Source organism: Carcharodon carcharias, chromosome 1 (genome assembly GCF_017639515.1).
Source record: "Carcharodon carcharias isolate sCarCar2 chromosome 1, sCarCar2.pri, whole genome shotgun sequence".
In the NCBI taxonomy this organism is placed as follows: Eukaryota; Metazoa; Chordata; class Chondrichthyes; order Lamniformes; family Lamnidae; genus Carcharodon; species Carcharodon carcharias.
In genome coordinates, this window is record NC_054467.1 from 54,737,359 (window position 1) to 54,762,585 (window position 25,227).

The window sequence follows — 25,227 nt, forward strand, 5'->3', positions numbered from 1 at the left end:
TGGCCGTGTGCATTCCATGCTTCTACTGGGCCCTGGAATTGTTGCTGCTTTTCTGGTGCTGCCTGTTGCTTCGGGTCCACGCTTACTGCTGTCTGGACTCCGGGTCTGAGTCTCAGCTTGTATCTGCTGTACCTGTGACATTCTGATATCTTGGTGGGTCTTGAATTTGTTCTGTTTTGTCTTTCCTTCAAGGATTTTTTTTTGTGAGCTCTGTAGCTTCCTTTTAAGGCTCTCTGCGTCTTTTACTCGCTATCTGCTGCCACCATATTTTGTCTGGTCAGGGCCTAGACGAGGTTTTGGATGCTTGTCTATTCTTCCAAAGTATGCTGCTCAAATCTGTAGCTTCTTAAAACCATTACTCTTTATTTACAGCAAGTATTTACACATTAGGACCTTTGATGAGGTTGGAGCATCTCCTTCCAGGTCACTCTTACTTCTCAGTCATGTGATCTGACATCATTATTAGATCAGCATTGTGTGTGCTTCTGGTATTAACCCTTTATTCTACATTTTCTCAAGATCACTCTTTTCCAAGGGGGTAGTGGCTCATGCCAGGGTGTAATTCCATGGTTACTGTCAGTCCTCACCCAAGCAGTGACTCTTCCTGAACCAGCTTGCATAGGAACTATTAATTGGCTGCTCGATAGTTTGTGGCATCATAACTGGGGCCAATCTGTCATATTTTATGCCTGGAATTTCCATGGGGGTGGGGGGGCGGCTTCTAGTAGAAATCCCAAATAAGTGACATGTGGCCTACTCTTGCTCCTATTTCTTACATTCCAATGTTCCTAACATGGGTTTCTGTGAACATTACAGTGAGAAATTGGGAGAACCTCTGGAAATTTCCAACCTACCCTCATCCCCCAATGTCTATACTTGTGTACATTGAAAGTTACACAATTACCATCCTAATAATTAAAGGAAAGGACATGGGGCAGGATTTTCTCCATGGGCTTCAGGACTCAAATGGGGTCAGAAGCCTCTACTGTGTGAGGAGCAGTCACATGGCAGTGGTTTCCATGGGATAGGATAGGAAACTGCCTGGTCAACCCTTGCAGCTTTCTTTTGGGCTCGAGGAGCAGGCCTCTTATTTGAGTACAATAGTCCCCCCAGGGGCAATGGCCACACTCGCTGCAACCCCTCCTGCCCTCACTAACGCCACCCCAACCCCTATCCACACCTCATTGGACATGCCTGACTTATAAATGACCACACTTATCTTGTTGGGATGGAGGCCTGCTCCCATGTGATCCTTTCCTTCCAGGCATAGTCCCAGCAGTGACCACATTGCCAGTGGTGCTGCTGAGACTGCTCAGTTGCCAGCCCTCTGATTGATAACCATCTCCTGGGGACAGGTGCCTGCCCTTTAAAGGGGCAAAAGCCCCTGTGGCTACCAATTTGGCCAAGTGGCCAAAGAGTTTTGTTACAGGCGTTTAAAACCCTGGTTAGACCTGCAGAGCCGTGCACAGTTCTGGGCACTGCACTTTAGAAAGGATATGTGGACCTTGAAAGAAGTCCAGAGCAGATGTACCTCAATGTTACCAGGGTTCCAAAAGTTAATTATGAATAGAGATTACATAAACTAGGCTTGCCATCTCTGGAAATGTAAAAGGTTAAGATATAATTTTATTTGGTTTTTTTAGTATTTCAAAAGGAATTGAAAGGATAGATAAAGAGAGAATCTGTTGCTACTGGTGGAGATTGTAGGCCAAGGGAACATAACCTTAAAATCTGACCCCTGCCATTCAGGAGAGAAGTTTGGAAGCACTTCATTAAAAAGGTGGCAGGAGTGTGAAAGTCCCTTCTACTAGAAGCTGCTTTAGTTGTGTCGGCATCACAGACTAATATCGATATTCTGCCAAAATTTTTAAAGGTAGTGCTAGTTAAACCAGGCATGACGTGCTATAGATCCTAAATCAATTAACAATTTTGTCTTTGAGATCGATAGGTGTGGAACCATGATCAATAAAGGGAGTTAGAACAGGATCAAAAATGAGCTAATTGAATGACAGTAAAGGTTTAATGGTTTGAATGGCCTGCTCCTGTTATTATCTTGCTAATTATGTTCTTTATTTAAAGTCAGTAATTTTATATACTAAACGTCTTTGTATCAGCCTGAGTGTTGCCTGTGCAGACGGGAGGAAGAGAGCGAGCCGGGTGAGCGTGAAGTTCGCGCAGCTGGGTGAGTGCGCGCTACATAATCTTCCTGAGGCAGAGAGCTGCTTCAGGGAGGTGAACTGATTTCAAAAAACAATTAAAGATTTTATAAATGTTATGAAACTTGTCCCCTCATGTGACTCTGTCACATGAGCAGGAACATGTTATTAATGAAAAAATAAGTTTTTATTTGATTTTTATTTACTTTTGGAAAACTTATTCCACCCACGGATGAGGTTTCCAAAAAAGTGCAAAGGCCGCTTGACCTTTTTGCTTGCCTGCCAACCGTAAGGTTGGACAGACAGCGAAAAATTTATTTCAATCAACTTTTTAATGGCTTTAAAAGGCCTTTTAATTGTCGGTGGGCGCACTGACAAGTCTGGCGCGCGCCCACCGACCAAAATATCACGCGAATGCATGATGATGTCAGGACGCACGCCCGACATCATTGCACGTCATTTTATACTCAGTCAGGTCAGGCACATGCCTGTCTGCTGAGCTAAAAAATTTACCCTAGGTAACTGTCATGACAAATGTGAAGTCACTAAAAAGAAAACATGTTCCAATGAACAAATGCAAGTATTAATCCCAAACATCAAATGCCTTATGTACAAAGATCACATAATGCACCATGTTACTGACACTATATTGAAATTAAATTTATACTTAAAACAAAGTAATGGCGTTATCCAGAAAGATTCTTTGTGTATCTGAGTTTCATGGTCAATGAGTTATCTACCAGGGGAAAATTGCACAGCTGCCATCTTAATAATATGGGGGCGATATTGTCAAATCCATTTCTTATTCTGCAGTTTGGAAAGGTGCTATCAATCTTTTTAAGTGATTTTATTTTAAAAAGTGGAACATTTATAAGATAGTAAGGTATAAATTGTGCTATAAATCTGAGTGAAGTTGTGACCACATGTTAAGTTCAAAAATGTGAGACTCATAGTGGCATATTCATCCAAAAAGAAATAAATCTTATAAAATATATCCCCATCCTCAATGATGGAGGAGCCCAGCACATCGGTGCAAAAGATAAAGCTGAAGCATTTGCTACAATCTTCAGCCAGAGTGTCGAGTGGATGATCAATCTCGGCCTCCTCTTCAGGTCCCCAGCATCACAGATGCCAGTCTTCAGCCAATTCAATTCATTCCACGTGATATCAAGAAATGGCTGAAGGCACTGGACACTGCAAAGGCTATGGGCCCTGACAATATTCCGGCAATAGTATTGAAGACTTGTGCTCCAGAACTTGCTGCACCCCTAGCTCAACTATCAGTAAAGTAATGGAAGGGGTCATCAACAGTGCAATCAAGCGGCAATTGCTTAGCAATAACCTGCTCACTGATGCCCAGTTTGGGTTCTGCCAAGGCCACTCAGCTCCTGACCTCATTAAAGCCTTGGTTCAAACATGGACAAAAGAGCTGAACTCCCAAGATGAGGTGAGAATGACTGCCCTTGACATCGAGGCAGCATTTGACCGAGTGTGGCATCAAGGAGCCCTAGCAAAACTGGAATGGGAATCAGAGGGAAGACTCTCTGCTGGTTGGAGTCATACCTAGCACAAAGGAAGTTGGTTGATGTTGTTGGAGGTTAGTTATCTCAGCTCCAGGACATCACTGCAGAAATTTCTCAGGGTAGTGTTCTTGGCCCAACCATTTTCTGTTGCTTCAGCAATGACGTTCCTTCCATCATAAGGCCAGAAGTAGAGATGTTCGCTGATGATTGTACAATATTTGGCTCCATTCACAAATCCTCAGATACTGAAGCGGTCTATGTCCAAATCAGCAAGACCTGGACAATATCCAGGTTTGGGCCGACAACTGGCAAGTAACATTCACGCCACACAAGTGTCAGGCAATGACCATCTCCAACAAGAGAGAATCCAACCATTGCTCCTTGATGTTCAATAGCATTACTATCACTGAATCCCCCACTATCAACATCCTGGGGCTTACCATTGACCAGAAACTGAACTGGACTAGCCGTATAAATACTGTGGCTACAAGAGCAGGTCAGAGGCTAGGTATCGTGTGACGAGTAACCCACCTCCTGACTCCCCAAAGCATGTCCATCATCTACAAGGCACAAGTCAGGAGTGTGATGGAGTACTCCCCACTTGGCTGGGTGAGTGTAGCTTCCACAACACTCAAGAAACTTGACAACATCCAGGACAAAGCAACCCACTTGACTGGCACCACATCCACAAACATTCACTCCCTCCACCACCGACACACAGTAGCAGCAGTGTGTACCATCTACAAGATGCACTGCAGGAATTCACCAAGGCTCCTTTGACAGCTCCTTCCAAACCCACAACCACTATCATCTAGATGGACAAGAGCAACAGGTAAATGGGAAAACCACCACCTATAAGTTCCCTTTCAAGTCACTCACCATTCTGACTTGGAAATATATCGCTGTTCTTTCAGTGTCACTGGGTCAAAATCCTGGAACTCCCTTCCTAACAGCACTGTGGGTGTATACACACCAGATGGACTGCAGCGGTTCAAGAAGGCAGCTCAACACCACCTTCTCAAGGGCAATTAGGGATGGGCAATAAATGCTGGCCCAGCCAGCAAAGCCCTCATCCCATGAATGAATTTTTAAAAAATCAATGAAAATCATATTACATCAAGGGAATAAGAAGTGCAAGAGAAGGAAGTCATGTTTCAAATGTTACAGTATCAGTGGCCTATCTGAGATTAAAAGCAAAATACTGTGGACGCTGGATATCTGAAATAAAACAGAAAATGCTGAGTTAAAGAGTCATATGGACTCGAAACATTAACTCTGTTTCTCTCTCCACAGATGCTGCCAGACCTGCTGAGATTTACCAGCATTTTCTGTTTTTATTACATATCTGAGAGTGTGGGGGTGGACAGAGAGGTTAGACTGCGATTGCATCATTTGAATCTAAAAAAAAAACTCCTGCTTTTCTCATTTTCTTTAGTAGTCCTTAATTTGTTAATGTGACCTCTTGCACTTAAATTATGCATGTGGCAGTAAAGCTTATTTGAATCCAATTTGTTTAAATATTTCATAATTGTCAAGACCTCTGTCTTATCACCTCTCAGATTGATGTTATTTTTAGTTTAATCTACCACTGTGTGTCTCACATTTTCAAGAAAGAAAAGATCCAGGGTAAGCAATCTTTCCTGATGTGCCGTTCTGTTAAGTTTTTGGATCAAAAACTTGCCCTTGTCTATGCTTCTAATTAATTTTAAACTGCATGCTTACAGATAAAAATATTTAACAAATATTATTGGCAGTTAAAGATAATCCTTTCCAATTTCAATATCAAACCATCAGTGTTGCATTGTTTGAAATAGAGGGGCAAATCAGCATAGCAGGTGATTGGAAGCATGTAGGATGATTAGATTATAAAAAGCCGAAGCATATGTTGCCCTGTACAATTTGGAAAAACTTGTATTCAAACCACACATTTGTGATAATAAAAATACAATAGACAACCCATTGTATGAAAGTCAAAATAATCATCAAGCACCTGTTTGAAACAAGAATTATCTCTAGATTCTAAGGTGTACAAGATAATAATATTCTGAGTGGGTATGATACAGCAATGGGATGTGACTGAACTAATAATTCAGAAGCCTGGACTAATCAGGAAACTTGATTTCAAATGCTACCACGGCAGTTTGAAAATTGGAATTTAGTTTTAAGAATATCTGGAAGTTACAAAACTGGTGTCAGTAATCGAAACCATGGGCTAGATGTTCCCCTCCCACTCCTGCACAGGATTGAGTTTGGAATGGGTAAAATGAGGCCCACGAAGCCGAAATTTCAAACTTACCCCTCCCATCCTGATTCACACCATCTTCTCCTAGTCGGGAAATGTCTCAGGCATGCATAGCCTATGAGGTTAGAGTCACCATTCTAAAGGCCGAGGGGAAATTAGAATTTCATCCCCCATGCTATTTTTGTTGCAACTGGAGTGATTTGGAAGCTTGTGGGAACCCATCCAGGTGTGTCAATGCGTGAACCTTGGAGGAAGCCTGTTGAAGAGTTGGGTACCTTTTGACAAATAAGTTTAAAAAGTCTTGCCAATGCCCCTCATATCCCCTGTGCATGCCCATTCCCTGTCCAACCCCCCATGGCACTTTAATGCCCTCTCCACTGCTCCAATGCACCTTCCACCCCCTTGCCTCTTCAATACCCCTTCCAGTACTCTAATGCCCCTTTATTCATTAATATTATGAATAGAGTGTGGTAGATTGGAACTTTTATGAGGTTGTAAGATAAACAGTTTTTTTCAAAGGAGATTTTCAAAGACTCTTTGCTTATTGTGTCAGTTTCAGGAACTTTACAAAGACTTGCTAGACTTGCCAACGGTTTATTCCTTCTATACATAGCGTAAGCTGGGACGGTAGGTATGGAGGATACATGGGGTTAATGGAAGGTGTTCAAAGGGACACAGGGTAACAGAAGGGGTTTTAAAGGGGTATGGAGGGTGGAGGGGGAATGGGGAAATTGAGGGCATATAAGGGGACATGGAAGGGGCATGTGGGGATATGAGGGGGCATGGAGGAGGAATAGGGGAAATGAGGGGGCATGAAAGGGGCATAGGGGACATGAGGGGTGATGGCTAGCAGTGCTTAACAACTAGAGACACCATATACATGATTGGGATGATGTGCCAATGAACTGAGGCAGGCCTTCTAACCAGCCTGCCTCACCACCCACATGCCTCTGTTGTCACCTTGGGCCTGCTTCAGGAGGTGACATTCCCAACTTGGACTCCTGGAATCTAAAATCCCATGAAAGTTCCCTGACTTTCAGAAGGTGGGAACGCAATGTTAGAAAATAACGTGACTTAGGAAGAATTTTCCCATGTCGGATGGGTTGTATGGGAGCGGGCATGGGCGGGTGCAGACCTGATCATTGCCCATGATCGGGTCCGCACTGCCGTTTTACGCGGGCGGGCCAATTAAGGCCCGCACAGCGTAATGCATGACTCCCAAGGATAGCGTGAGTAGATGGGCAACCAGTGGGAGTGCAATGACTGCCGGGTCCAATGGCGACCCGGTGGCCTGTTTAAATGAAGCGCTGGCCGCCTTGGCAAGGCTGCTCACAATGGCAAATAGAAGGGCTCACCAGGGGCTTCTGGTGAGCAGACCAATCTGGAGGGTAGGCCAGCGGAGCAGGCCATGATGGAGGGTAGGGCAGCGGGGCAGTGTGCCCCTTGGTTTTCGGATGAGTGCCTAGCTGCTCTCCTGGGGGAGGTGGCAGCATGGCGGCAAGTCCTGCTTCCCAGGGAAGGGAGTTGGGGGCCTCCCCACCTGACCAAAAGTGCCTGGGAGGAGGCAGCCGAGACAGCGAGCTCCCATGATGTGGTGTGGCGCATGTGGGTCTAGTGCCGCAAGAGATTCAATGATCTCCTGTGTTCAGGAAGGATGAGTACCATGTTGGCAGAGGTCACTTAATGCAGCAGTCAACCTTTCCCTCCAACCCCAACAACTCTGAGTGCAGTTACAGCACTGAATACTTCGCAGCATGTGTACCTCACTAGGTGGGCCAGCAGATAATGCCCATGCCTAGTTCACCCTGAGAGGGTAGTGCTGAGATGGGTTCTGCACCTGCAGCATGTGTGACACTGACACCCAGAGTATAAATTCGGGAGCAAACTCAAGGATCTGCACCTAGGCGCATTGCTGGAACTGCGAAGCATGTCAAAGTCAGGGTGCTGACATGCTGGGAGGGGATAGGTTCCAGGTGGCAGAGCACCAATCCATCTGCTGGTCTTTGCGATCCACGTGCTTGTGCCTCCTTGCTTAGCAAGGTTACACCTTGTGGTGCCACATGTGATGGAGGCAGCATTTGGGCTGGGGGGGGGTCAACCCTGGCTTCTTTCTGGCATTGAGTTTTATTGACAAGGTCCTTAGTTAATGTTCCTATCCAGGCAGATTTTGCACTCAGGTATCAAGTGTGGAGCCTGCAGCCATGGCATATGTTGAAGGTCCATCTGTGGTGTGCTAGCTGAAGGTTTGTTGGATTAAAGCCTCCCGGATGTCCCTGACTCCCTGGAGTATGTCCCTGTCAGTGTCTACCCCCTCAGCATTCTCCTGTGCATGCTCATCCTCGGACTCACTGCTGGACTCATCATGTGCAGCTGGAGCAACTGCGTCTACATCTTCTTTGTCCACTGTGTCACCCCTTTCCAGAGCACGATTGTGGAGAGCGCAGCATGCAACCACTATCAGCAATACATGATCTGCGGAGTACCCAGTGCCGGAGTGCACCCGCTGAATGGTCCAGGCATTGGAAGCGCATTTTGAGAAGACCAATGGCTCTCTCCACCACAGCCCTTGTGGAGGCGTGGCTCCTATTGTACCGCTGCTCAGCCTCTGTTCTTGAATGACGGAGAGGCGCCATGAGCCACTTTCTGAGGGTATAGCCCTTGTTGCCCAGCAGCCATTCATCCATCCATGCTGGAGCACTGAATAGCCTCAGCACCTGAGAGTGGTCTGAGGGTGTAGGCAACATGGGAGCTGCCTTGGTACCTTGCACAAACTTGTAGAATCTGCATCCTGTGATCACACACTAGCTGCACGTTCATGGAGTGGAAGCCCTTCCTGTTGACGAAGGCACCTGGCTCACCTGCTGGCGCCTTGATGTGTGACACGTGTGCAGTCTATAGCACCCTGGACGCGGGGGAAGCCAGCAATGGCCGCAAAGCCTCTGGTTTGTTCTGTCTGGCTGGCCTGGTCCCAGCGTTAGTGGATGAAGGTCAATGCACACCTGAACAGAGGGTGTGTCACCTGCTTGACACAAGTGTAGACAGCTGATTGGGAGACTCCGCAAAGATCACCCACCGACCCCTGGAAGGATCCAGAGGCATAGAGGTTGAGGCAGCCGTGACCTTCAGCGCCACTGGCATGGGGTGACCACCCATACAGTTGGTGCAGAACTCAGGCCTGATCATCTGACAAATGTAGGTCATTGTCTCCCTTGAGAGACAGAGCCTCCTTCGGCACTGCACCTCAGACATCTTGAGGGAGCTGCTTCGCCGCCTGTAAACCCTGGCAGCAGGATAATGGCGTCTTTTGCGGCCCCTTCTGCCTTGGACTTCCTGTTAGCCCTGCGCCCCTTGTGCCTGCGCCTCTCCTCCCAAAGGTGGCTCCCCTGGAGGCTGAATGTGGACTCCTGGTCTCCTCCCCCTTCTGGCCCTTCCTTCCTCCCCAGAGAAAGTTCTTCCAGTGGAGAGCACAACTCCCATTCCCAGGCTATGGGAAGGCTTCGTGGAACCTGCAGGCCCCAAAAATGATCCTTACTGTAGAGTCCTAACCTGTTATTCCTGTCCAAGCAGCTGTAAAGAGTTTTGAATTATTCCTGCTCACACAGGCAAGTGTCAGTAACTTTCACATTTAAATATCTGACAGATACCACTCGCGACCCCACTCACCCTTCTTATCTTGCCCGTGGTTGAGGTTTATACAAATGTCTCCTACCCGCCTGCCTGTTGCGCCTGTGCAACGTCCTGAAGATCACTCGGGCCCCGAAAAATTGCAGACAATTGTTGCCTCAAGGGCCTTAACTGGATGATTAATTAATGGCGGGCACGGATCGGAGAACATCGTGTGCCCACCCACCTAAATATTGCGATAGTACTCGGTGACATTGGGACGCTCACCCAACATCACCGCACGTCAGTTTACGTGTCAGTGTGCGGGGCCTGCCTCCCTGCACGCCAGTGAGAAAATTCTGCCGAGGTTCCTGACTCTAAGGGGAGAATCCAGCTCCAAGAACTTGTCGGATTGCTGTAAAAATCTGACTGGATCACCAGTGCCCTTGAGGAAAGTAAACCTGCCACTCATGCCCAGTCAGACCTATATGAAACTCCAGGTCCATACCAACTGACTCTTAATTGCCTGCTGAAATGGCTTGAGATGCCACTCAGCTGCATCAAGAATAGTAGCATTCGAGGAGAAAGCCCCACCATCTTCTCATAGCAACCAAAGATGGGCAGTAAATGCTGGCACTACCAATGAAGGCCAAATCTCAGGAATGAATTAAAACATATATCTAGTCATAGACTGAGTTTTAATGATCCTGTAAGTTCAATCAATAAAACTTAATTTTAAAACTCACATTGTGACTTAGTTTTTGCTGAGGGAAACATCACTTTAAGACTATCATTTATGCTTTGTAACTGCTGGTCCATGCTAACAAAGACAGTCTCATAAGAAGATGGGACTAACATTAGAAAGTGATCATTTTGAAAATATTGATTGCAGTTCTGTCATAGCACAGTCATTACAATTTGAGGAAACACCTGGTGAGATTTTAACTCATTCAATATCCACCCACTTGCACAGAGTTAAACTCAGTTCCAGTAAATCTGGAACCATGTATAGGATCAGTGCTGGTGACAGGCTTTAAGTTTGATAACTACCTTTTGTGCTATATCAATAAATCAATCAGAATGATTGCAATTCCACCAGTGTGCTCACCTGATATCCTAGGATTTTCTCTGAGGGTTTAATGTGTCTCTGAATCTCACATTCTATTGGTTGAATCACTTTGATTCCATCCTCGTAAAATATATAGAACATGTTTCCTACTCCCAATCCTAGCAAAAAGTAAAGAAATAAGTCACATTTCAAGAGAGAAAAGGAAACACAACAGTGTAGGGAGTCAAAATCAGAACAGATAATGCTACAAATGCACAGAAAGTTAGCCAGCATGTGAAAGGGAAAGGCTGTTAACATTTTAGATGACAATTCCGTTTTGATGAAGGGCCTACAAGATTAACTGAATATTCTCCTTCAGAGAGGCCATAAAGTCATGGGACTGGAATGGTATCACTGGGAACAGTCACTTATTGGGAATTTCACAGGGACATCCCTTAATTGGCCTGGAGAGAGGTTCTCTGTCCAATTAAAGGTGGTGGGTGGGTTCTTGAAGCTGGAGGGCCAATCCAGCTTGACAGAAACAGCAGTCTGTAATGAAAGGTAAGTAACAGAGAGGGTGCTTCAACATGGAGGTACTCTCCAACATGTTTTCATCTTTAATTAAAAAAGTATCAGCAATCAATCCACCACAGGGTGGTGGAGGGGTGGAAATCCCTCTATAAGGGAGCCCGAGGCTGCTCTTGCACCCAGGCAGGCAGGGAAGGCCTTTGCCTTGACAATCTCCAGAATCTTAATCCGAATCAGCTATTACAATTTATGGATGGGGCCCTGCTGGCCCCAATTCTGCTTCTGCAAAAACGGACTAGCCCACTTCTGAACCCGACCACCTTGAGGGTCGAAAATCCAGCCAATAGAGCCAATATGGTATAGAAGGAAATCATCCAGCCCATTGGCTCCAGGCCAGTTCTCTGTGGAGCAATACAATTAATCCCACACCCTGCTCTATTTCTACAGCCCGGCATAATTCTCTAAAGTACCTGAACGTTATCCTTTTGAAAGCATTGATCTCTACCACCCTCGAAGGCATTTGCTGCATAAAAGATTTTTCTTACATTCCCTCCTGCGTCTCTTGCCAAAATATTATATTAAATCTGTGTCCTCTAGTCTTGGTACCATCAGCTAGCTAATGTCAGTACCATTTATTTGTCTACCTTATCCAAACCTGTCATAATTTTGCGCACCCCTCTGTCAAAACTCCCCTAAATCTTGTTTCCTCACTGTCTGCCACACCTCCAAGTTTGGTATCACTGGCAAATTTTGAAATGTTATTTCTGACCCCTGGGGAACACTATTGTTTACCATCCTCCAGTCTGAAAAGCAACTATTCATGATAACTAGCCATTTTCTGTCCTTAGGACATTTTTTGTATCCAAGCTGAATGGGCGTGGGAGCTTGTGCAGGTGTGGATGGGAATGGGGGATGCAAAGGTGAAAGGAGTTCAAAGGGAGGATTCCTGGGGGACATATGGTATGACAGATGGTGATGGCTAAAGGGGGCAGTGGGAGTCAGTAGCGTGGGAGGTTAACGGGCGGCAAGGTCAAGTGAGGGGGAACTGACGATTATTTGGGGATGTGGAAAGTGACATGGACCGGGGGGGGGGGATGTGGGGTGTGGGTGGAAAAGATGATGGGAGGCATGTCTATCGTAACGGAGGTGGGAATTTCGGGAATGCTTTTGACACTTTCTAATCCTCTGGCACTTGCCCAATATCAAAGGAAGATTAGAAGATTTCGGCAAGCCTTTCCATTATCTCCACTCCCACCTCCTTTAGCAATCTGAGAAGTGAGCCATCCGGACCATGTGCCTAATCCACTCTAAGCATAGCCAGACATTCCAGTACATCCAGCCTATCAATTTTCAACCCATCCAATAGCTCTACCACTTCTACTTCCACTTCTTGGGAGCATCCTCTTACTTAGTAACATGGTTGGCTGACCTGCTGTGCATTTCCTTCATTTAATTTTTTAAAACTAATTTAAAGATTAGTTGAAAAGATTCAGCAAGTAAACTACATTTGAAACATGTACATCTGACCTAGGTGAAAATTAAATTGTAATACTGCTGATAACAATTAAACATTCTCCTTAGAATTTTATATGTCTACCGCTTTTAATGACTGGTAGTTATGTACTTTTATTACAAATAGTACCAAGATCACTTTTACTATTGACTTAAAACGTTTGGATACAGAAAACATTCATGACAATAGTTTTAATAATAAATCAATTTTTAACAAATATTGCGATGATCAAAACATGACAAGTATGTAATCACTACAAGAAAAACTTGCTTCAGTACCTTCCTCTCGCCACAGTATGTTTGCAACTGCAGCATCAAGAAAACAGAGAGAGCCAGAATATGATTAAACAGCTGTAAAAATATTAATTTCAAGAACAAGCCAAAATGCTACAATTGATGGTGCTGGATATCAAAGATAACTTTTAACAAGAAAGGCAAAAAGAAATCATGCATGACGTTTTCACAAAATGTTCAAAGACATTTCAAACAATGGGGAAAATCTCAAAAGAACATAAAGGATGCTGAGATTCCAAAGTTTACATCACTAAAGAGCAAATAAAAATGGTAGCTTTTTGTTTTAATATCAGTGCTCTTTGAAAAAGGATACAAATTTAAAATCCATTTTTAATAGTTTGCTTAACCTTTGTTCAGAAGATTAGAAGATCAATAAAAACTCTCAGTCACATGCAAACATTCCATGCAATTTCTGAGAGCAAGTTGAATCAACTGTAGTCCAAAATTATAACAGCCAACATTCAATTTAAATTACAACAGATTTGGTTGAAATATAATTTAAATTATCCAAATTATGGCTGGCTTAATGGTACAATGTGTGTAGTGCCATTGAGCGATAGATCACTGAAATATCAAGTTCTTTCATGTATTAAATATGGAATGCCAATTTCAGTTGATAGATATGCTGGATAGCAACTCTGCATTGTGAAATGCGGTGTAATGATGCAAGAGGTTTACAGCTAACTTCAGTAAGTTACCTTTAACAGAAAAGGAACATATGGCAATTTTTTCATTAATAAAAGAGTCTCTCTCCATACAGCTGATATATTTAAGTCTAGGAGGGACTAAGACTTTATTAAGACTAAGCATTAAGAGAAGCTTAGAAATGTGTTTGACATGAAGATAGTACTCAGCTTCCAAAGCAGGGGCCAGAAGTGTGAATTTTATTTGAGATCAGAGGGGATACTGAAGCTAAGAATGATGAAAATGAGCAAGGATGAATCTATTAGAGCTAACCGTTTTTGATTATACTTGCGAGAGGTGAAAAGACTCAAAAAATTAAGAGATGGGGAGGTTAGAATTTCCACGAGGCTTTTCCAATTTTCTGATGCAACTTTGGCAGAAGATCATCAGAAATCCCACAGAAGTGATTTAAATGTCTCTTTATATTGTTTCTTCATGATTTCTGCTGATTTTAAGACCAAATTTTGAAGGGATATTGGGAGGACCCCCATAGAAACAACATCAGTAACTACTCTTAGGTAAGAACATAAAAAGACAAAAAGGGGCTATTTATCCATTGAGCTCATTCCTCCAGCAATTCTACTCACTCAATCTAGCATTTAATTGTGTTCCACATTAAGAAAAAAAATGCAGTTCACATTTTTTTCAGTAATTTCCATCAAAGTTTACTGAAAAAAAGATTTATAGAAGAATTCTATTTTAATGTTTGGTGATATATTAACAGCAAAACATCTAGTGCAGAATTTTATGCAGGGCATGCAGTTGACATGCCCGAGCGTAAAATGATGCACAATGACGTCAGGCGTGCGTCGCAATGTCATCGCACACTCACATGATATTTCATTTGGCGGGTGTGCGCCACAGTCAGCTGCACACCAGCCAATAATTGAAAGGCCGAATAAGGCCGTTAACAAGCTAACTGATATCTATTTACGCAGCCCGTCCAATCTTATGGTTGGCGGGCAGGTGAAAAGGCCATGCGGCCATTTACATATTTTAGGAAACCTCATCCACAAGCGGAATGAGGTTTCCTAAAGCAAATAAACATTAAATAAAAACTTTATTTTGGAATTAAAAACATGTCAGAGTCACATGAGAAGACATGTTTTTTAAAATTTTTACTGTCTTTATTAATTTTTTAAAAGGCACTTCAATCTCCCTGAGGCAGCGAACTATGCGCTAGGCCTGCTCTCTCTCCTACCCCCGCCTGCACAGGTAGCGCTGAGCGCTGCCGCTCGCGGTCCATGCAGGGCGGGCCTTAATTGGCCCGTCTGTGTGAAATCGTGGTGCGGAGCCTATTACGGGTGGCGGTCGGCTTCCTGACCGCTCCCGCTGAGCCCGCCCAACTCGGGAAAAATTCTGGCCCTAGAAATATGGCAAAATAGAAAATTTATGGCACAGAAGGAGGCCATTGAGCCTAATGTATCTGTCTGGTCAAGAAACAGCGAACCAGCCTAATCATACTTTTCAGTACTTGGTCCATAACGCTGTAGGTTATGGTACTTCAAATGCATATCCAAGTACTTTTTTTAATCTGTGAGAGTATCTGCCTCTCGCACCCTTTCAGGCAGTGAGTTCCAGATCCCCGCTATTCTGTGAGTGAAAACCAAATTCTCAACTTCCCTTTGCCAATTGCTTTAAATTGTTGGCCTCCGGTTATTAGCCTCTCTGTGAAGGCAAATGGGAGGTCCCTCATAGTTTTACACACCTCAGTGAAATCTCCCCTCAGTCTCCTCTGTTCCAAGAAAACAAAACCAGTTTATTCAATCTTTTCTTATAGCTAATATTCTCCAATCCTGTCAACATCCTCATAGAATTTTATCGAAACGTCAACTCTTTTCTTCTCTGCCGATGCTGCCAGACTTGCTGAGTTTTTCCAGGTAATTCTGTTTTTGTTTTGGATTTCCAGCATCTGCAGTTTTTTGTTTTTTTCATATAATGAGAATTATTCTAATTAGTTTTCAGAAAAAATGTGCAGTTAAAATGCTTTGCTGTTTTGAAACAACAAAGCTGTGGTTACCATTTCTAGTAAAGAAATAAAGTTTGAAAAGTATTACCTGAACCTCACTGTCAATCAAAGGACAGTTGTAATGAAAATAAAATTTTATTTGCAGTCAATTTTTGTTGTTGAACTGGTCTCTAAATAATAATATACTATCCCAGGAGCTAAATCAATCCTTTTCTCTTTTGTTATTGTAGAGGGAGGACAAATTAACTAGATTAATACTTCAGAGCATACAGATTATTGGCTGTTGGGGTTAGATTACTGTAGGTCACAGTGTATAATTCAAACTGTGAAGCTTCAAAAAGTCCTTCTGAAAATGGAGATGGCCTTAAAGCTAAGTATAAAATGTGAACCACTGGTATTGGTGCAGGAGGGCCCATTTCTGTTCGTCAGTTGCTAGACACGGTCTGCTCTGTGGGAGTGTCTTAATTTATTGTGCATCTTCTCAGTAACAAGGCCCGTATAGCCTGCTTGATCCCATTAATCAACTTATAAGGCGACTATAACGCTAATCAGGCATATCTGAGCTGAGAAATTGAGGCCAACTCCTAATGTGAGCGTAGCCCTAAACATGAATGTATTTGCTGAAAAATGGGGGTCAACTTATTTGTCGAGTATCAGCCTAAATATGCGTTTTGGCACGGAAAAATTGGGGTCCTCTTAATATGCTGGGTTGACTTATATGCCGCGATCTATGGTATTACTCTGGTCGCTGAATACTCTGATTTATTTGCCACCATATCCAGCAATAAATAGCTGTGGATAATTTCTTACCCACTCACTTCACCTATCTATATTCCTTTGCAGATACTTTTTCTTCCCCTCACATTTGCTTTCTTACCTATATTTATATCATCAGCAAATTTGGCTACAATACAGTTGGATCGGAAGATGTAGAATCCATATGGGTGGAGGTAAGAAATAATAAGGAGAAGAAAACACTGGTGGGACTAGTCAAAAGGCCCCCTAACAGTAGCTATACTGTAGGACAGAGAATAAATCAGAAGATAATGAAGGCATGCAAAAAAGGCAGTACATTAATCATGGGTGACTTGAATCTTCATGTAGATTGGGACAATCAAATTGGCAGAGGTAGCCACAAGCAAGAATTCATAGAGTGTATTTGGGACAGTTTCCAAGAACAATATGTTGTGGATCCAACCAGGGATCAGGCTATTTTGGATCTGGCAATGTGTGATGATGCACATTAATACACAGGTTTAATAAATGATCTCAGAGTAAAAGATACCATAGGAAACAGTGACCATAACATGGTGGAATTTAGCATTCATGTTGAGAGTCAGAACTTGGGTCGGAAACAACTGTGTTACACTTAAATAAGAGTAATTACAAAGGAAAGATATACTGGCATTGGGGGTAGTCCAGAGAAGGTTCATTAAATTGATCCCGGGGATGGAGGGATTTTCTTATGAGGAGAGGTTGAGTCAGTTGGGCCTGTAGTCATTGGAATTTAGAAGAATGAGAGGTGACTTTATTGAAATTTATAAGATTCTTAGGGGGCTTGACAGGGTAGATGCTGAGAGGTTGTTTCCCCTTGTAGGAGAGTCTAGGACCAGAGGGCATAATCTGAGATTAAGGGGGTGCCCACTGAAAGCAGACATGGGGAGGAATTTCTTCTCTCAGAAGGTAGTGAATCTGTGGAATTCTTTACCACAGAGGGCTGTAGAGGCTGGGTCGTTAACTATATTCAAGGCTGAGATAGACAGATTTTTAATCAGTAAGGGAGTCAATGGATATGGAGAAAAGGCAGGAAAGTGGAGTTAAGGATTATCAGATTAGCCATAATCTTATTAAATGGCGGAGCAGACTCAATGTGCTAAATGGCTTATTTCTGCTCCTACATCTTATGGTCTTATAGTTGGTCCCTGCATCCAAGTCATTTATATAGATCATAAATAGTTGAAGCCTTGACGAGGTGGACATGGAAATGATGTGTCTTCTTATGGGTGAGTCCAGAACTAGGGAGCACTGTTTTAAAATTAGGGGTCTCCATTTTAGGACAGAGATGAGGAGAAGTTTTTTCTATCAGAGATTGTGTGACTTTGGAACTCTACCTCAGAAGGCAGTGGAGGCAGGGTCATTGAATATCTTTAAGGCAGAGGTAGATAGATTCTTGTTAGGCAAGGAAACAAAAGGCTATCGGGGGTAGATGGGAATGTGGAATTAGAAATACCAACAGATTAGCCATTAGCTTATTGAATTGCAGAACAGGCTCAAAGGGCCAATTTCGTATGTTTGTATGAGGCCCCAGCACTGTTCCCAATAGCACTCAATTTTGAGACCACATCTGGAGTACTGTGTACAGTATTGGTCTCCATATTTAAGAAAGGATGTAAATGCATTAGAAGCAGTTCAGAGAAGGTTTACTAAAATAATACCAGGGATGGGTGGGTTGTCTTATGAGTACATATTTTTCAAGACAACATAATGTTTACACTAGGTAAGGAATTTACAAGTTCAGTCTTTCAGGTGGTTTCCTGGTATGTGTGGAACATCGTAGCTCCACAGCTTTAGATTCCTTGTTAGGAACCTCCCTTTCCGGAGTTGCCTGAACATCAGGTGCTTCGGCTTGCATTCACTGGTGTCATGAAGCTATTAATGTATATAATATTTCGGAAAATATTTTTCTTTTAAAATAGAGGCTTACTCTGTGGGTATGTCTTAATTGGATTAAAGCCAGCTAGTCTGGGTACTTTGATATGTACTAGTTTTGATATATAAACGAGATAGCGTGCATTTGCATTTTTGAATAGAGCATTCAAGAAGTGGGGTGAAAACTTGATGTTTTTCTAGCAGCTACCAAGCAATATGTTTATACTACTAATAAAATTGGTACAAAGAATGGAGTTTTATTGTTAAAAGTTAAAGAATAAGGTGAGACAATGAGAATGTGAATTCAATCAGTGGTGGTAGGTATAACTTCAGTAGTTTGCAGGTGTGCAGGCAGAGGCAATATAAGATAAAAAAAAGGCAGCCGTAAACCTCCAACTGGCTCCACAGTGAAAAGAACCTCATTTTGAATTTGTAAAGTGAAAAAACTTTGCCTGGTGTTTGGTTAAGTCTATGGGTTGCTGTTGCCTTATTGGAAATTAGTTTGGGAATTTGTTAAAAGTTATGATAGAAGTAATTTGTAGCCATGTGTGTATATATTTTAACCTGTGTAAATTAATAAAACGTTTCAATTAGTTTAATGTAAAACTTGGAGAACTGGTGGTCTGATTCCTGAATTTAGAGTTGCATCTCAAACATAACACTTAAAATTATAGATTATACAGTTGTTTAAAGTTTCCCTCTGGGATTTTTAATTAACTCTGCATTTCCAACTGCGTCAGTCATAACACTGGAGTTTAGGAGAGTAAGAGTTACTTGAAATCTTTAAGATCCTCAGGGTCTTGACAGGGTGCATGTGGAGAGCATGTTTTCTCTAGAACTCGGGGTCACTGTTTAAAAATAAGGGGTCGTTTATTTAAGATGGAGATGAGGAACATTTTTTTCTCTTGGAGGGTGATAAGTCTTTGGAACTCTATTCCTCAATAGGCAGTTGAAGCAGAGTCTCTGAATATTTTTCAGGCAGAAGTAGATAGATTCTTGATAAGTTGCGGGGGGGGTGAAAAGTTATCACGGTGTAGTAATTATGGTTTTATAGAACTGCAAGTGCCCACCGAATCATCTGATGTTCAGGCAACTCCGGAAAGGGAGGTTCTTGATAAGGAATCTGAAGTTGTGGAGCTATGACGTTCCACACATACCAGGAAACCACCTGAAAGACTGAACTTGTAAATACTTACCCAGTGTAAATATTATGTTGTCTTGAAAAATATGTACTTGTAAATATATGTACAGCCAACTTAAAGGGCGAGCAATGTAGTAATTATTGTTTTATTTATTGTGTAATGTAGCTTTAAGAATAATATTTGTTAGACAAGAGCACATGATCTGTGGTAACCAATTGAGAGAAGCGCAGGCTATCTCAGCAGTCAGTGTAGAGATCGAGTTCAAGTTGAAAGCACATGTGTAGTTGCTGCTGAGTATATTGTAAATAAACTAATGTTTCCACAGATGTAGGTGGGAGGTAACAATCAGATTAGCCATGATCTTTCTGAATGGTGGCACAGGCACCAGGGGCCTACTCCTGCTCCTAAGTCACATGTTTATATGTATTTTAGTATAAAACTAGCTTAATGATGTCATGTTATGCTCGAGCCACATGGCAACAAGAAGATTGAAAGTTAGATGTAGATGTTGTTGCAACTGATTTGTAATGTTCTCTGGACACATCATTAGCTTTGAATAAATTTAGCAGAAATGTGCAATAAATTGACATTTACCATTTCTAAATTACAGCTAGCAAAAAATTCTTACTCTTCTAAGCATCCAAGAAAATGTATTGGATTTTGCCATCACAACATTGGGCAAACCTGCGTCAGATGGCTGAAAACGGAAGCGGGAGGGACCACAAATTTAAATTTCACAGCCAATTCTCGCCACCTGCTATTATTACCAAGTGCAGGAAATGTGGCAGGTTGTGACTCAAGGCACACTCAAAGTGATAGTCCTTTGAATGCCTGACTCAATTTTAAATTTGCCTGAGTTTGAGATCTTACGTGAGGCAAGTGGGTTCCGAAAGCCTGTGTGAAACACATCAGGTCAATAAGTCCGTGAGCCTTGGGGGATTGATTTAAAATCCACATCCATGGCTTTGAACAGATGCCTGCCCTCTTTGAAAGGTTAGCTGTGTAGTCAACTTCAAAGGCTTTATTGTATTGAGGTCTGGAGGGTTTGTTGATATAGTTGTGCAATGGAATCTCATTATGAATGCTTGGCTCAATTTGTTTCCCCATTAATGGATTTCCAAAGGGCATTCGATAAGGTGTCACATAAAAGTTTATGGCACCAGGTTAGAGCCCATTGTTGGGGGTGATATATTAGCATGGATTGAGGATTGGCTAACAGGAAACAGAAAGTTGAGTTTCAGCTTTGCAAGCTGTCGAGTGCTACAGGGTTCAGTGCTGGGGCCTCAACGATTTACGATCTATATTAATGACTTGGATGAAGGGACCAACAGTATTGTAGCCAAATTTGCTGAGCGTATATAGGTAGGAAACCAAATTGTGAGGAAGATACAAAGTGTCTGCAAAGGGTTATAGATAGGTTAAGTGAGTGGGCAAAAAATTGGAATGTAATGTGAGAAAATGTGAGCTTGTCCACTTTAGAAGGAAAAATGGAAAAGCAAAATACCACTTACATGGAGAGAAACTGCAGAATGCAATGGTACAGAGAGATCTGGGTGCCTTTGTACATAAATCATAAATAGTTGGTATATAGGTACAGCATGTAATTAGGAAGGAAGATGACATGTTGGTTTTCATTGCATGAGGTTTGGAGTATAAAAATAGGGAAGTCTTGCTACAACTGTACAAGACATTGTTGAGACCACACATAGTTACGTACACATGTTGTGCACAGTTTTGGTCTCTTTAATTAAGGAAGGATATACTTCCATTGAAAGCAGTTCAGAGAAGGTTTCCTTGGATTTCTTATGAGGAAATATTGAGCAAGTTGGACCTATACTCATTGGGGTTTAAAGAATGAGAGGTGATTTCTTAAAAAATTCTTTCATGGAATGTGGGCGTCACTGGCCAGGCCAGCATTTATTCCCCATTCCTAGTTGCCCTTGAGAAGGTGGTGGTGAGCTGCCTTCTTGAACTGCTGCAGTCCACGTGGTGCAGGTGCACCCACAGTGTTGTTAGGGAGGGAGTTCCAGGATTTTGACTGAGCGACAGTGAAGGAACATGATATATTTCCAAGTCAGGGTAGTGAGTTACTTGGAGAATAACTTCCAGGTGGTGGTGTTCCCCTGCACCTGCTGCCCTTGTCCTTCAAGCGGTCATGGGTTTGGAAGGTGCTGACTAAGGAGCCTTGGTGAGTTCCCAGAGTGCATCTTGTAGATGGTACACAACTGTGCATCGATGGTGGAGGGAGTGAATGTTTGGGGATGGAGTGCCAATCAAGTGGGGCTGCTTTGTCCTGGATGATGTCAAGCTTCTTGATTGTTTATGGAGCTGCATTCATCCAGACAAGTGGAGAGGATTTCATCACACTCTTTGTAGACAGGCTTTGGGGAGTCAGGGGTTGAGTTACTCACCACAGGATTCCAAGCCTCTGACCTGCTCTTGTAGCCACAGTACTTATATGGCTAGCCCAATTCAGCTTCTGGTCAATGATAACCCCCAGGATATTGAAAGTGGAGGACTCAGCGATGGTAATGCCATTGCATGTCAAGGGGCGATGCTTGGACTCTCTCTTGTTGAAGGTGGTCATTGCTTGTCACTTGTGTGGCACAAATGTTATTTACCACTTGTCAGCCCAAGCCTGGATGTTGTCCAGGTCTTGCTGCATTTAGATATGGACTGCTTCAGTATCTGCAGAGTCACAAATGGTGCTGAACATTGTGCAATCATCAGCGAACACCCCCACTTCTGAACCTATGATGAAGCAGCTGAAGATGGTTGGGCCTAGGACACTACCCTGAGGAACTCCTGCAACGATGTCCTGGAACTGAGGTGATTGACCTCCAACAACCACAACCATCTTCCTTTGTACTAGGTATGACTCCAACCAGTGGAGAGTTTTCCCCGTGACTCCAGTTTTGCAAGGGCTCCTTGATGCCACACTTGGTCAAATGCTGCCTTGATGTCAAGGGCAGTCACTCTCATTTCACCTCTTGAGTTCAGCTCTTTTGTCCATGTTTGAACCTAGGCTGCAATGAGATCAGGAGCCGAGTGACCCTGGCGAAACCCAAACTGGGTGTCAATGAGCAGGCTATTGCTAATCAAGTGCTGCTTGATAGTACTGTTGATGACCCCTTCCATCTCTTTACTGATGATCAAGAGTAGACTGATAGGATGGTATTTGGCTGAATTGCATTTGTCCTGATTTTTGTGTACAGGACATACCTGGGCAATTTTCCATATTGCTGGTTAGATGCTGGAGCAGCTTGGCTAGGGGCGCAGCAAGTTCTGGAGCACAGGTCTTCTGTGCTGTTGCTAGAATATTGTCAAGGCCCATAGCCTTGTGGTATCCAGTGCCTTCAGCTGTTTCTTGATATCATGTGGAGTGAATCAAGTTGCCTGAAGACTGGCATCTGTGATGCTGAGGACCTCCGGAGGAGGCTGAGATGGATCATCCACTCGGCATTTCTGGCTAAAGATTGTTGAAAATGCTTCAGCCTTATCTTTTACACTGATATGCTGGGCTCCCTACTGAGGATGGGAATATTTGTGGAGCCTCCTCCTCCAGTGAGTTGTTTAGTTGTCCACCACCATTCACAACTGGATGTGGCAGGACTGCAGAGCTTAGATCTGATCCATTTGTTGTGGAACCGCTTATTTCTGTCTATCACTTGCTGTTTATGCTGTTTGGCATGCAAGTAGTCCTGTGTTATAGCTTCACCAGGTTGACACCTTATTTTTAGGTATGCTTGGTGCTGCTTCTGGCATGCCCTCCTGCACTCTTCACTGAACCCTGGCTTTATGGTAATGGTAGAGTGAGGGATATGTCAGGCCATGAGGTTACAGATTGTGGTTGAGTACAATTCTGCTGCTTCTGGTGGCCCACAGTGCCTCATGGATGCCCAGTCTTGAGTTGCTAAATCTGTTTGAAATTTATCCCATTTATCCTGGGCATAGTGCCACACAAAATGATAGCGGGTATCCTCAATGTAAGGATGGGACTACATCTTCACAAAGGCTGCGCGGTGGTCACTCCTACCAATACTGTGACAGACAGATGCATCTGTGGCAGGCAGGTTGGTGAGGATGAGGTCAAATATGTTTTTCCCTCTTGTTGCTTCCCTCACTACCTGTCGCAGACCTAGTCTAGCAGCTATGTCCTTTAGGACTCGCCCAGCTAGTTCTGTACTGGGGCTACTGGGCCACTCATGGTGATGGACATTGAAGACCCCCCACCCAGAGTACATTGTGTACCCTTGCCACCCTCAGTCCTTCCTCCAAGTGTTCAACATGCAGGAGTACTGATTCATCAGCTGGGTTGGGTGGTTTGGGAGGGTGGGACATGGGGGTGCTATGTGGTAATCAGCAGGAGAGTTAGTGAGGATGAGGATGCCAGGATGCTGGACCTGATGCCATGAGACTTCTTGTGGTCTGGAGTCGATGTTGCGGACCCCCAGGGCAACTCCCTCTCGACTGCATACTACTGTGTTGCCACCTCTGCTGGGTGTGCCCTGCCAGTAGGACAGGACATACCCAGCGATGGTGGTGTCTAGGACATTATCTGTAAGGTATGATTCCATGAGTATGACTAGGTCAGGCTGCAGCTCTCCCAATTTTGGCACTAGCCCCCAGGATTTTGCAGGATCGACAGCGCTGAGTTTGCCATTGTCATCGGTGCCTAGGTTGATACCGGATGGTCCACCCAGCTTCATTCCTTTTTACTGACTTTGATACAACTGAGTGCATTTAAGAGTCAACCACATATCTATGAGTCTGGAATCACGTGTAAGCCAGACCAGTTAAGGATAGTAGATTTCCTTCCCTAGAGGGTTTTAGTGAACAAGATGGAGGTCTGGAATCACGTGTAAGCCAGACCAGTTAAGGATAGTAGATTTCCTTCCCTAGAGGGCTTTAGTGAACAAGATGGAGGTTTTATTTTGTGACAATCGACACTGGTTTCATGGTAAGCATGATTCCATCTGCTGTGGTGGGATTCAAACCCGAGCATTATACTGGGTCTCTGGATTACTAGTGTAGTGACAATACCACTACACCACCGCCTCTCCTTATCTTATTGAAACATATAAGATTCTGAATGTGCTTAGGTAGATGCCGAGAGGATGTTTCCCTTCATGGGGGAAACCAGAACTAGGGAGCATAGTATCAAAACAAGGCTCCTCCCATTTAAGATGGAGCTGAGGAGAAATTTCTCCTCTCACAGGGACATTAGTCTTTGGAGTTCCCTTGTACAGAGAGCAGTGGAAGTTGGGTCATTGAATATAGTTAAGGCTGAGTTAGGCAGATTTTTGATCCACAACGGACTCAAAGGTCATGGGGGCAGGCAGGAGCATGGAGTTAACTCCAAAGGCTACAATAAGATCTGCCATGATCTTATTGAATGGTGAAGCGGGTGCTATAGGCTGAACGGCCTGCTATTTCTTATGATCTTAGCTCAGCAGGAGCTGTTTACACAGCTGTGAAGGGGATTGTGAGCTTTCTGTAATCGACAATTTTATGAGTAGTTAATAGGATTAATGTGTTTTGAAGAAATACTTGAATGACTTTGTTTATTTTGACTGATTTATGAGTAATAAAGAGGAGTGAGTTTGTTTTCAAGTGGAGTTTGAATGGCTTCATGATTGAATGACAATTTTATGATCTCCTAAGAGAAGCCATTTTTTCAAGTGGAATTATAGGGTGGGCATTGGGGCTATGGAGGGGCATGGTGGTATGGAGGGGGCATAAGGGCTTGGTAGTGGGGCAATGGGTGAGCATTAGGGGACCTAACAGTCAATGAATGGGACTGGGCCAATGTCCAGCAAATGGAGGTGGGGCTGCTAACCTACCGGCCTCAGCATTCACCCATCTCTGTTCCCATGT

At 43.5% G+C, this 25,227-nt stretch overlaps 1 protein-coding gene across 2 annotated transcripts in view; it reads right to left on the reverse strand.

The window, feature by feature from the left end:
- The window catches only part of fstl5 (follistatin-like 5), a 1,008,072-nt gene that overhangs the window by 130,945 nt on the left and 851,900 nt on the right, over window positions 1-25,227 (reverse strand). For both annotated transcript variants that reach the window (XM_041200324.1, XM_041200334.1), the window contains one exon: window positions 10,633-10,751. In XM_041200324.1, the coding sequence (XP_041056258.1) occupies window positions 10,633-10,751 (119 nt within the window). The remainder of the gene's footprint in view (window positions 1-10,632; window positions 10,752-25,227) is intronic.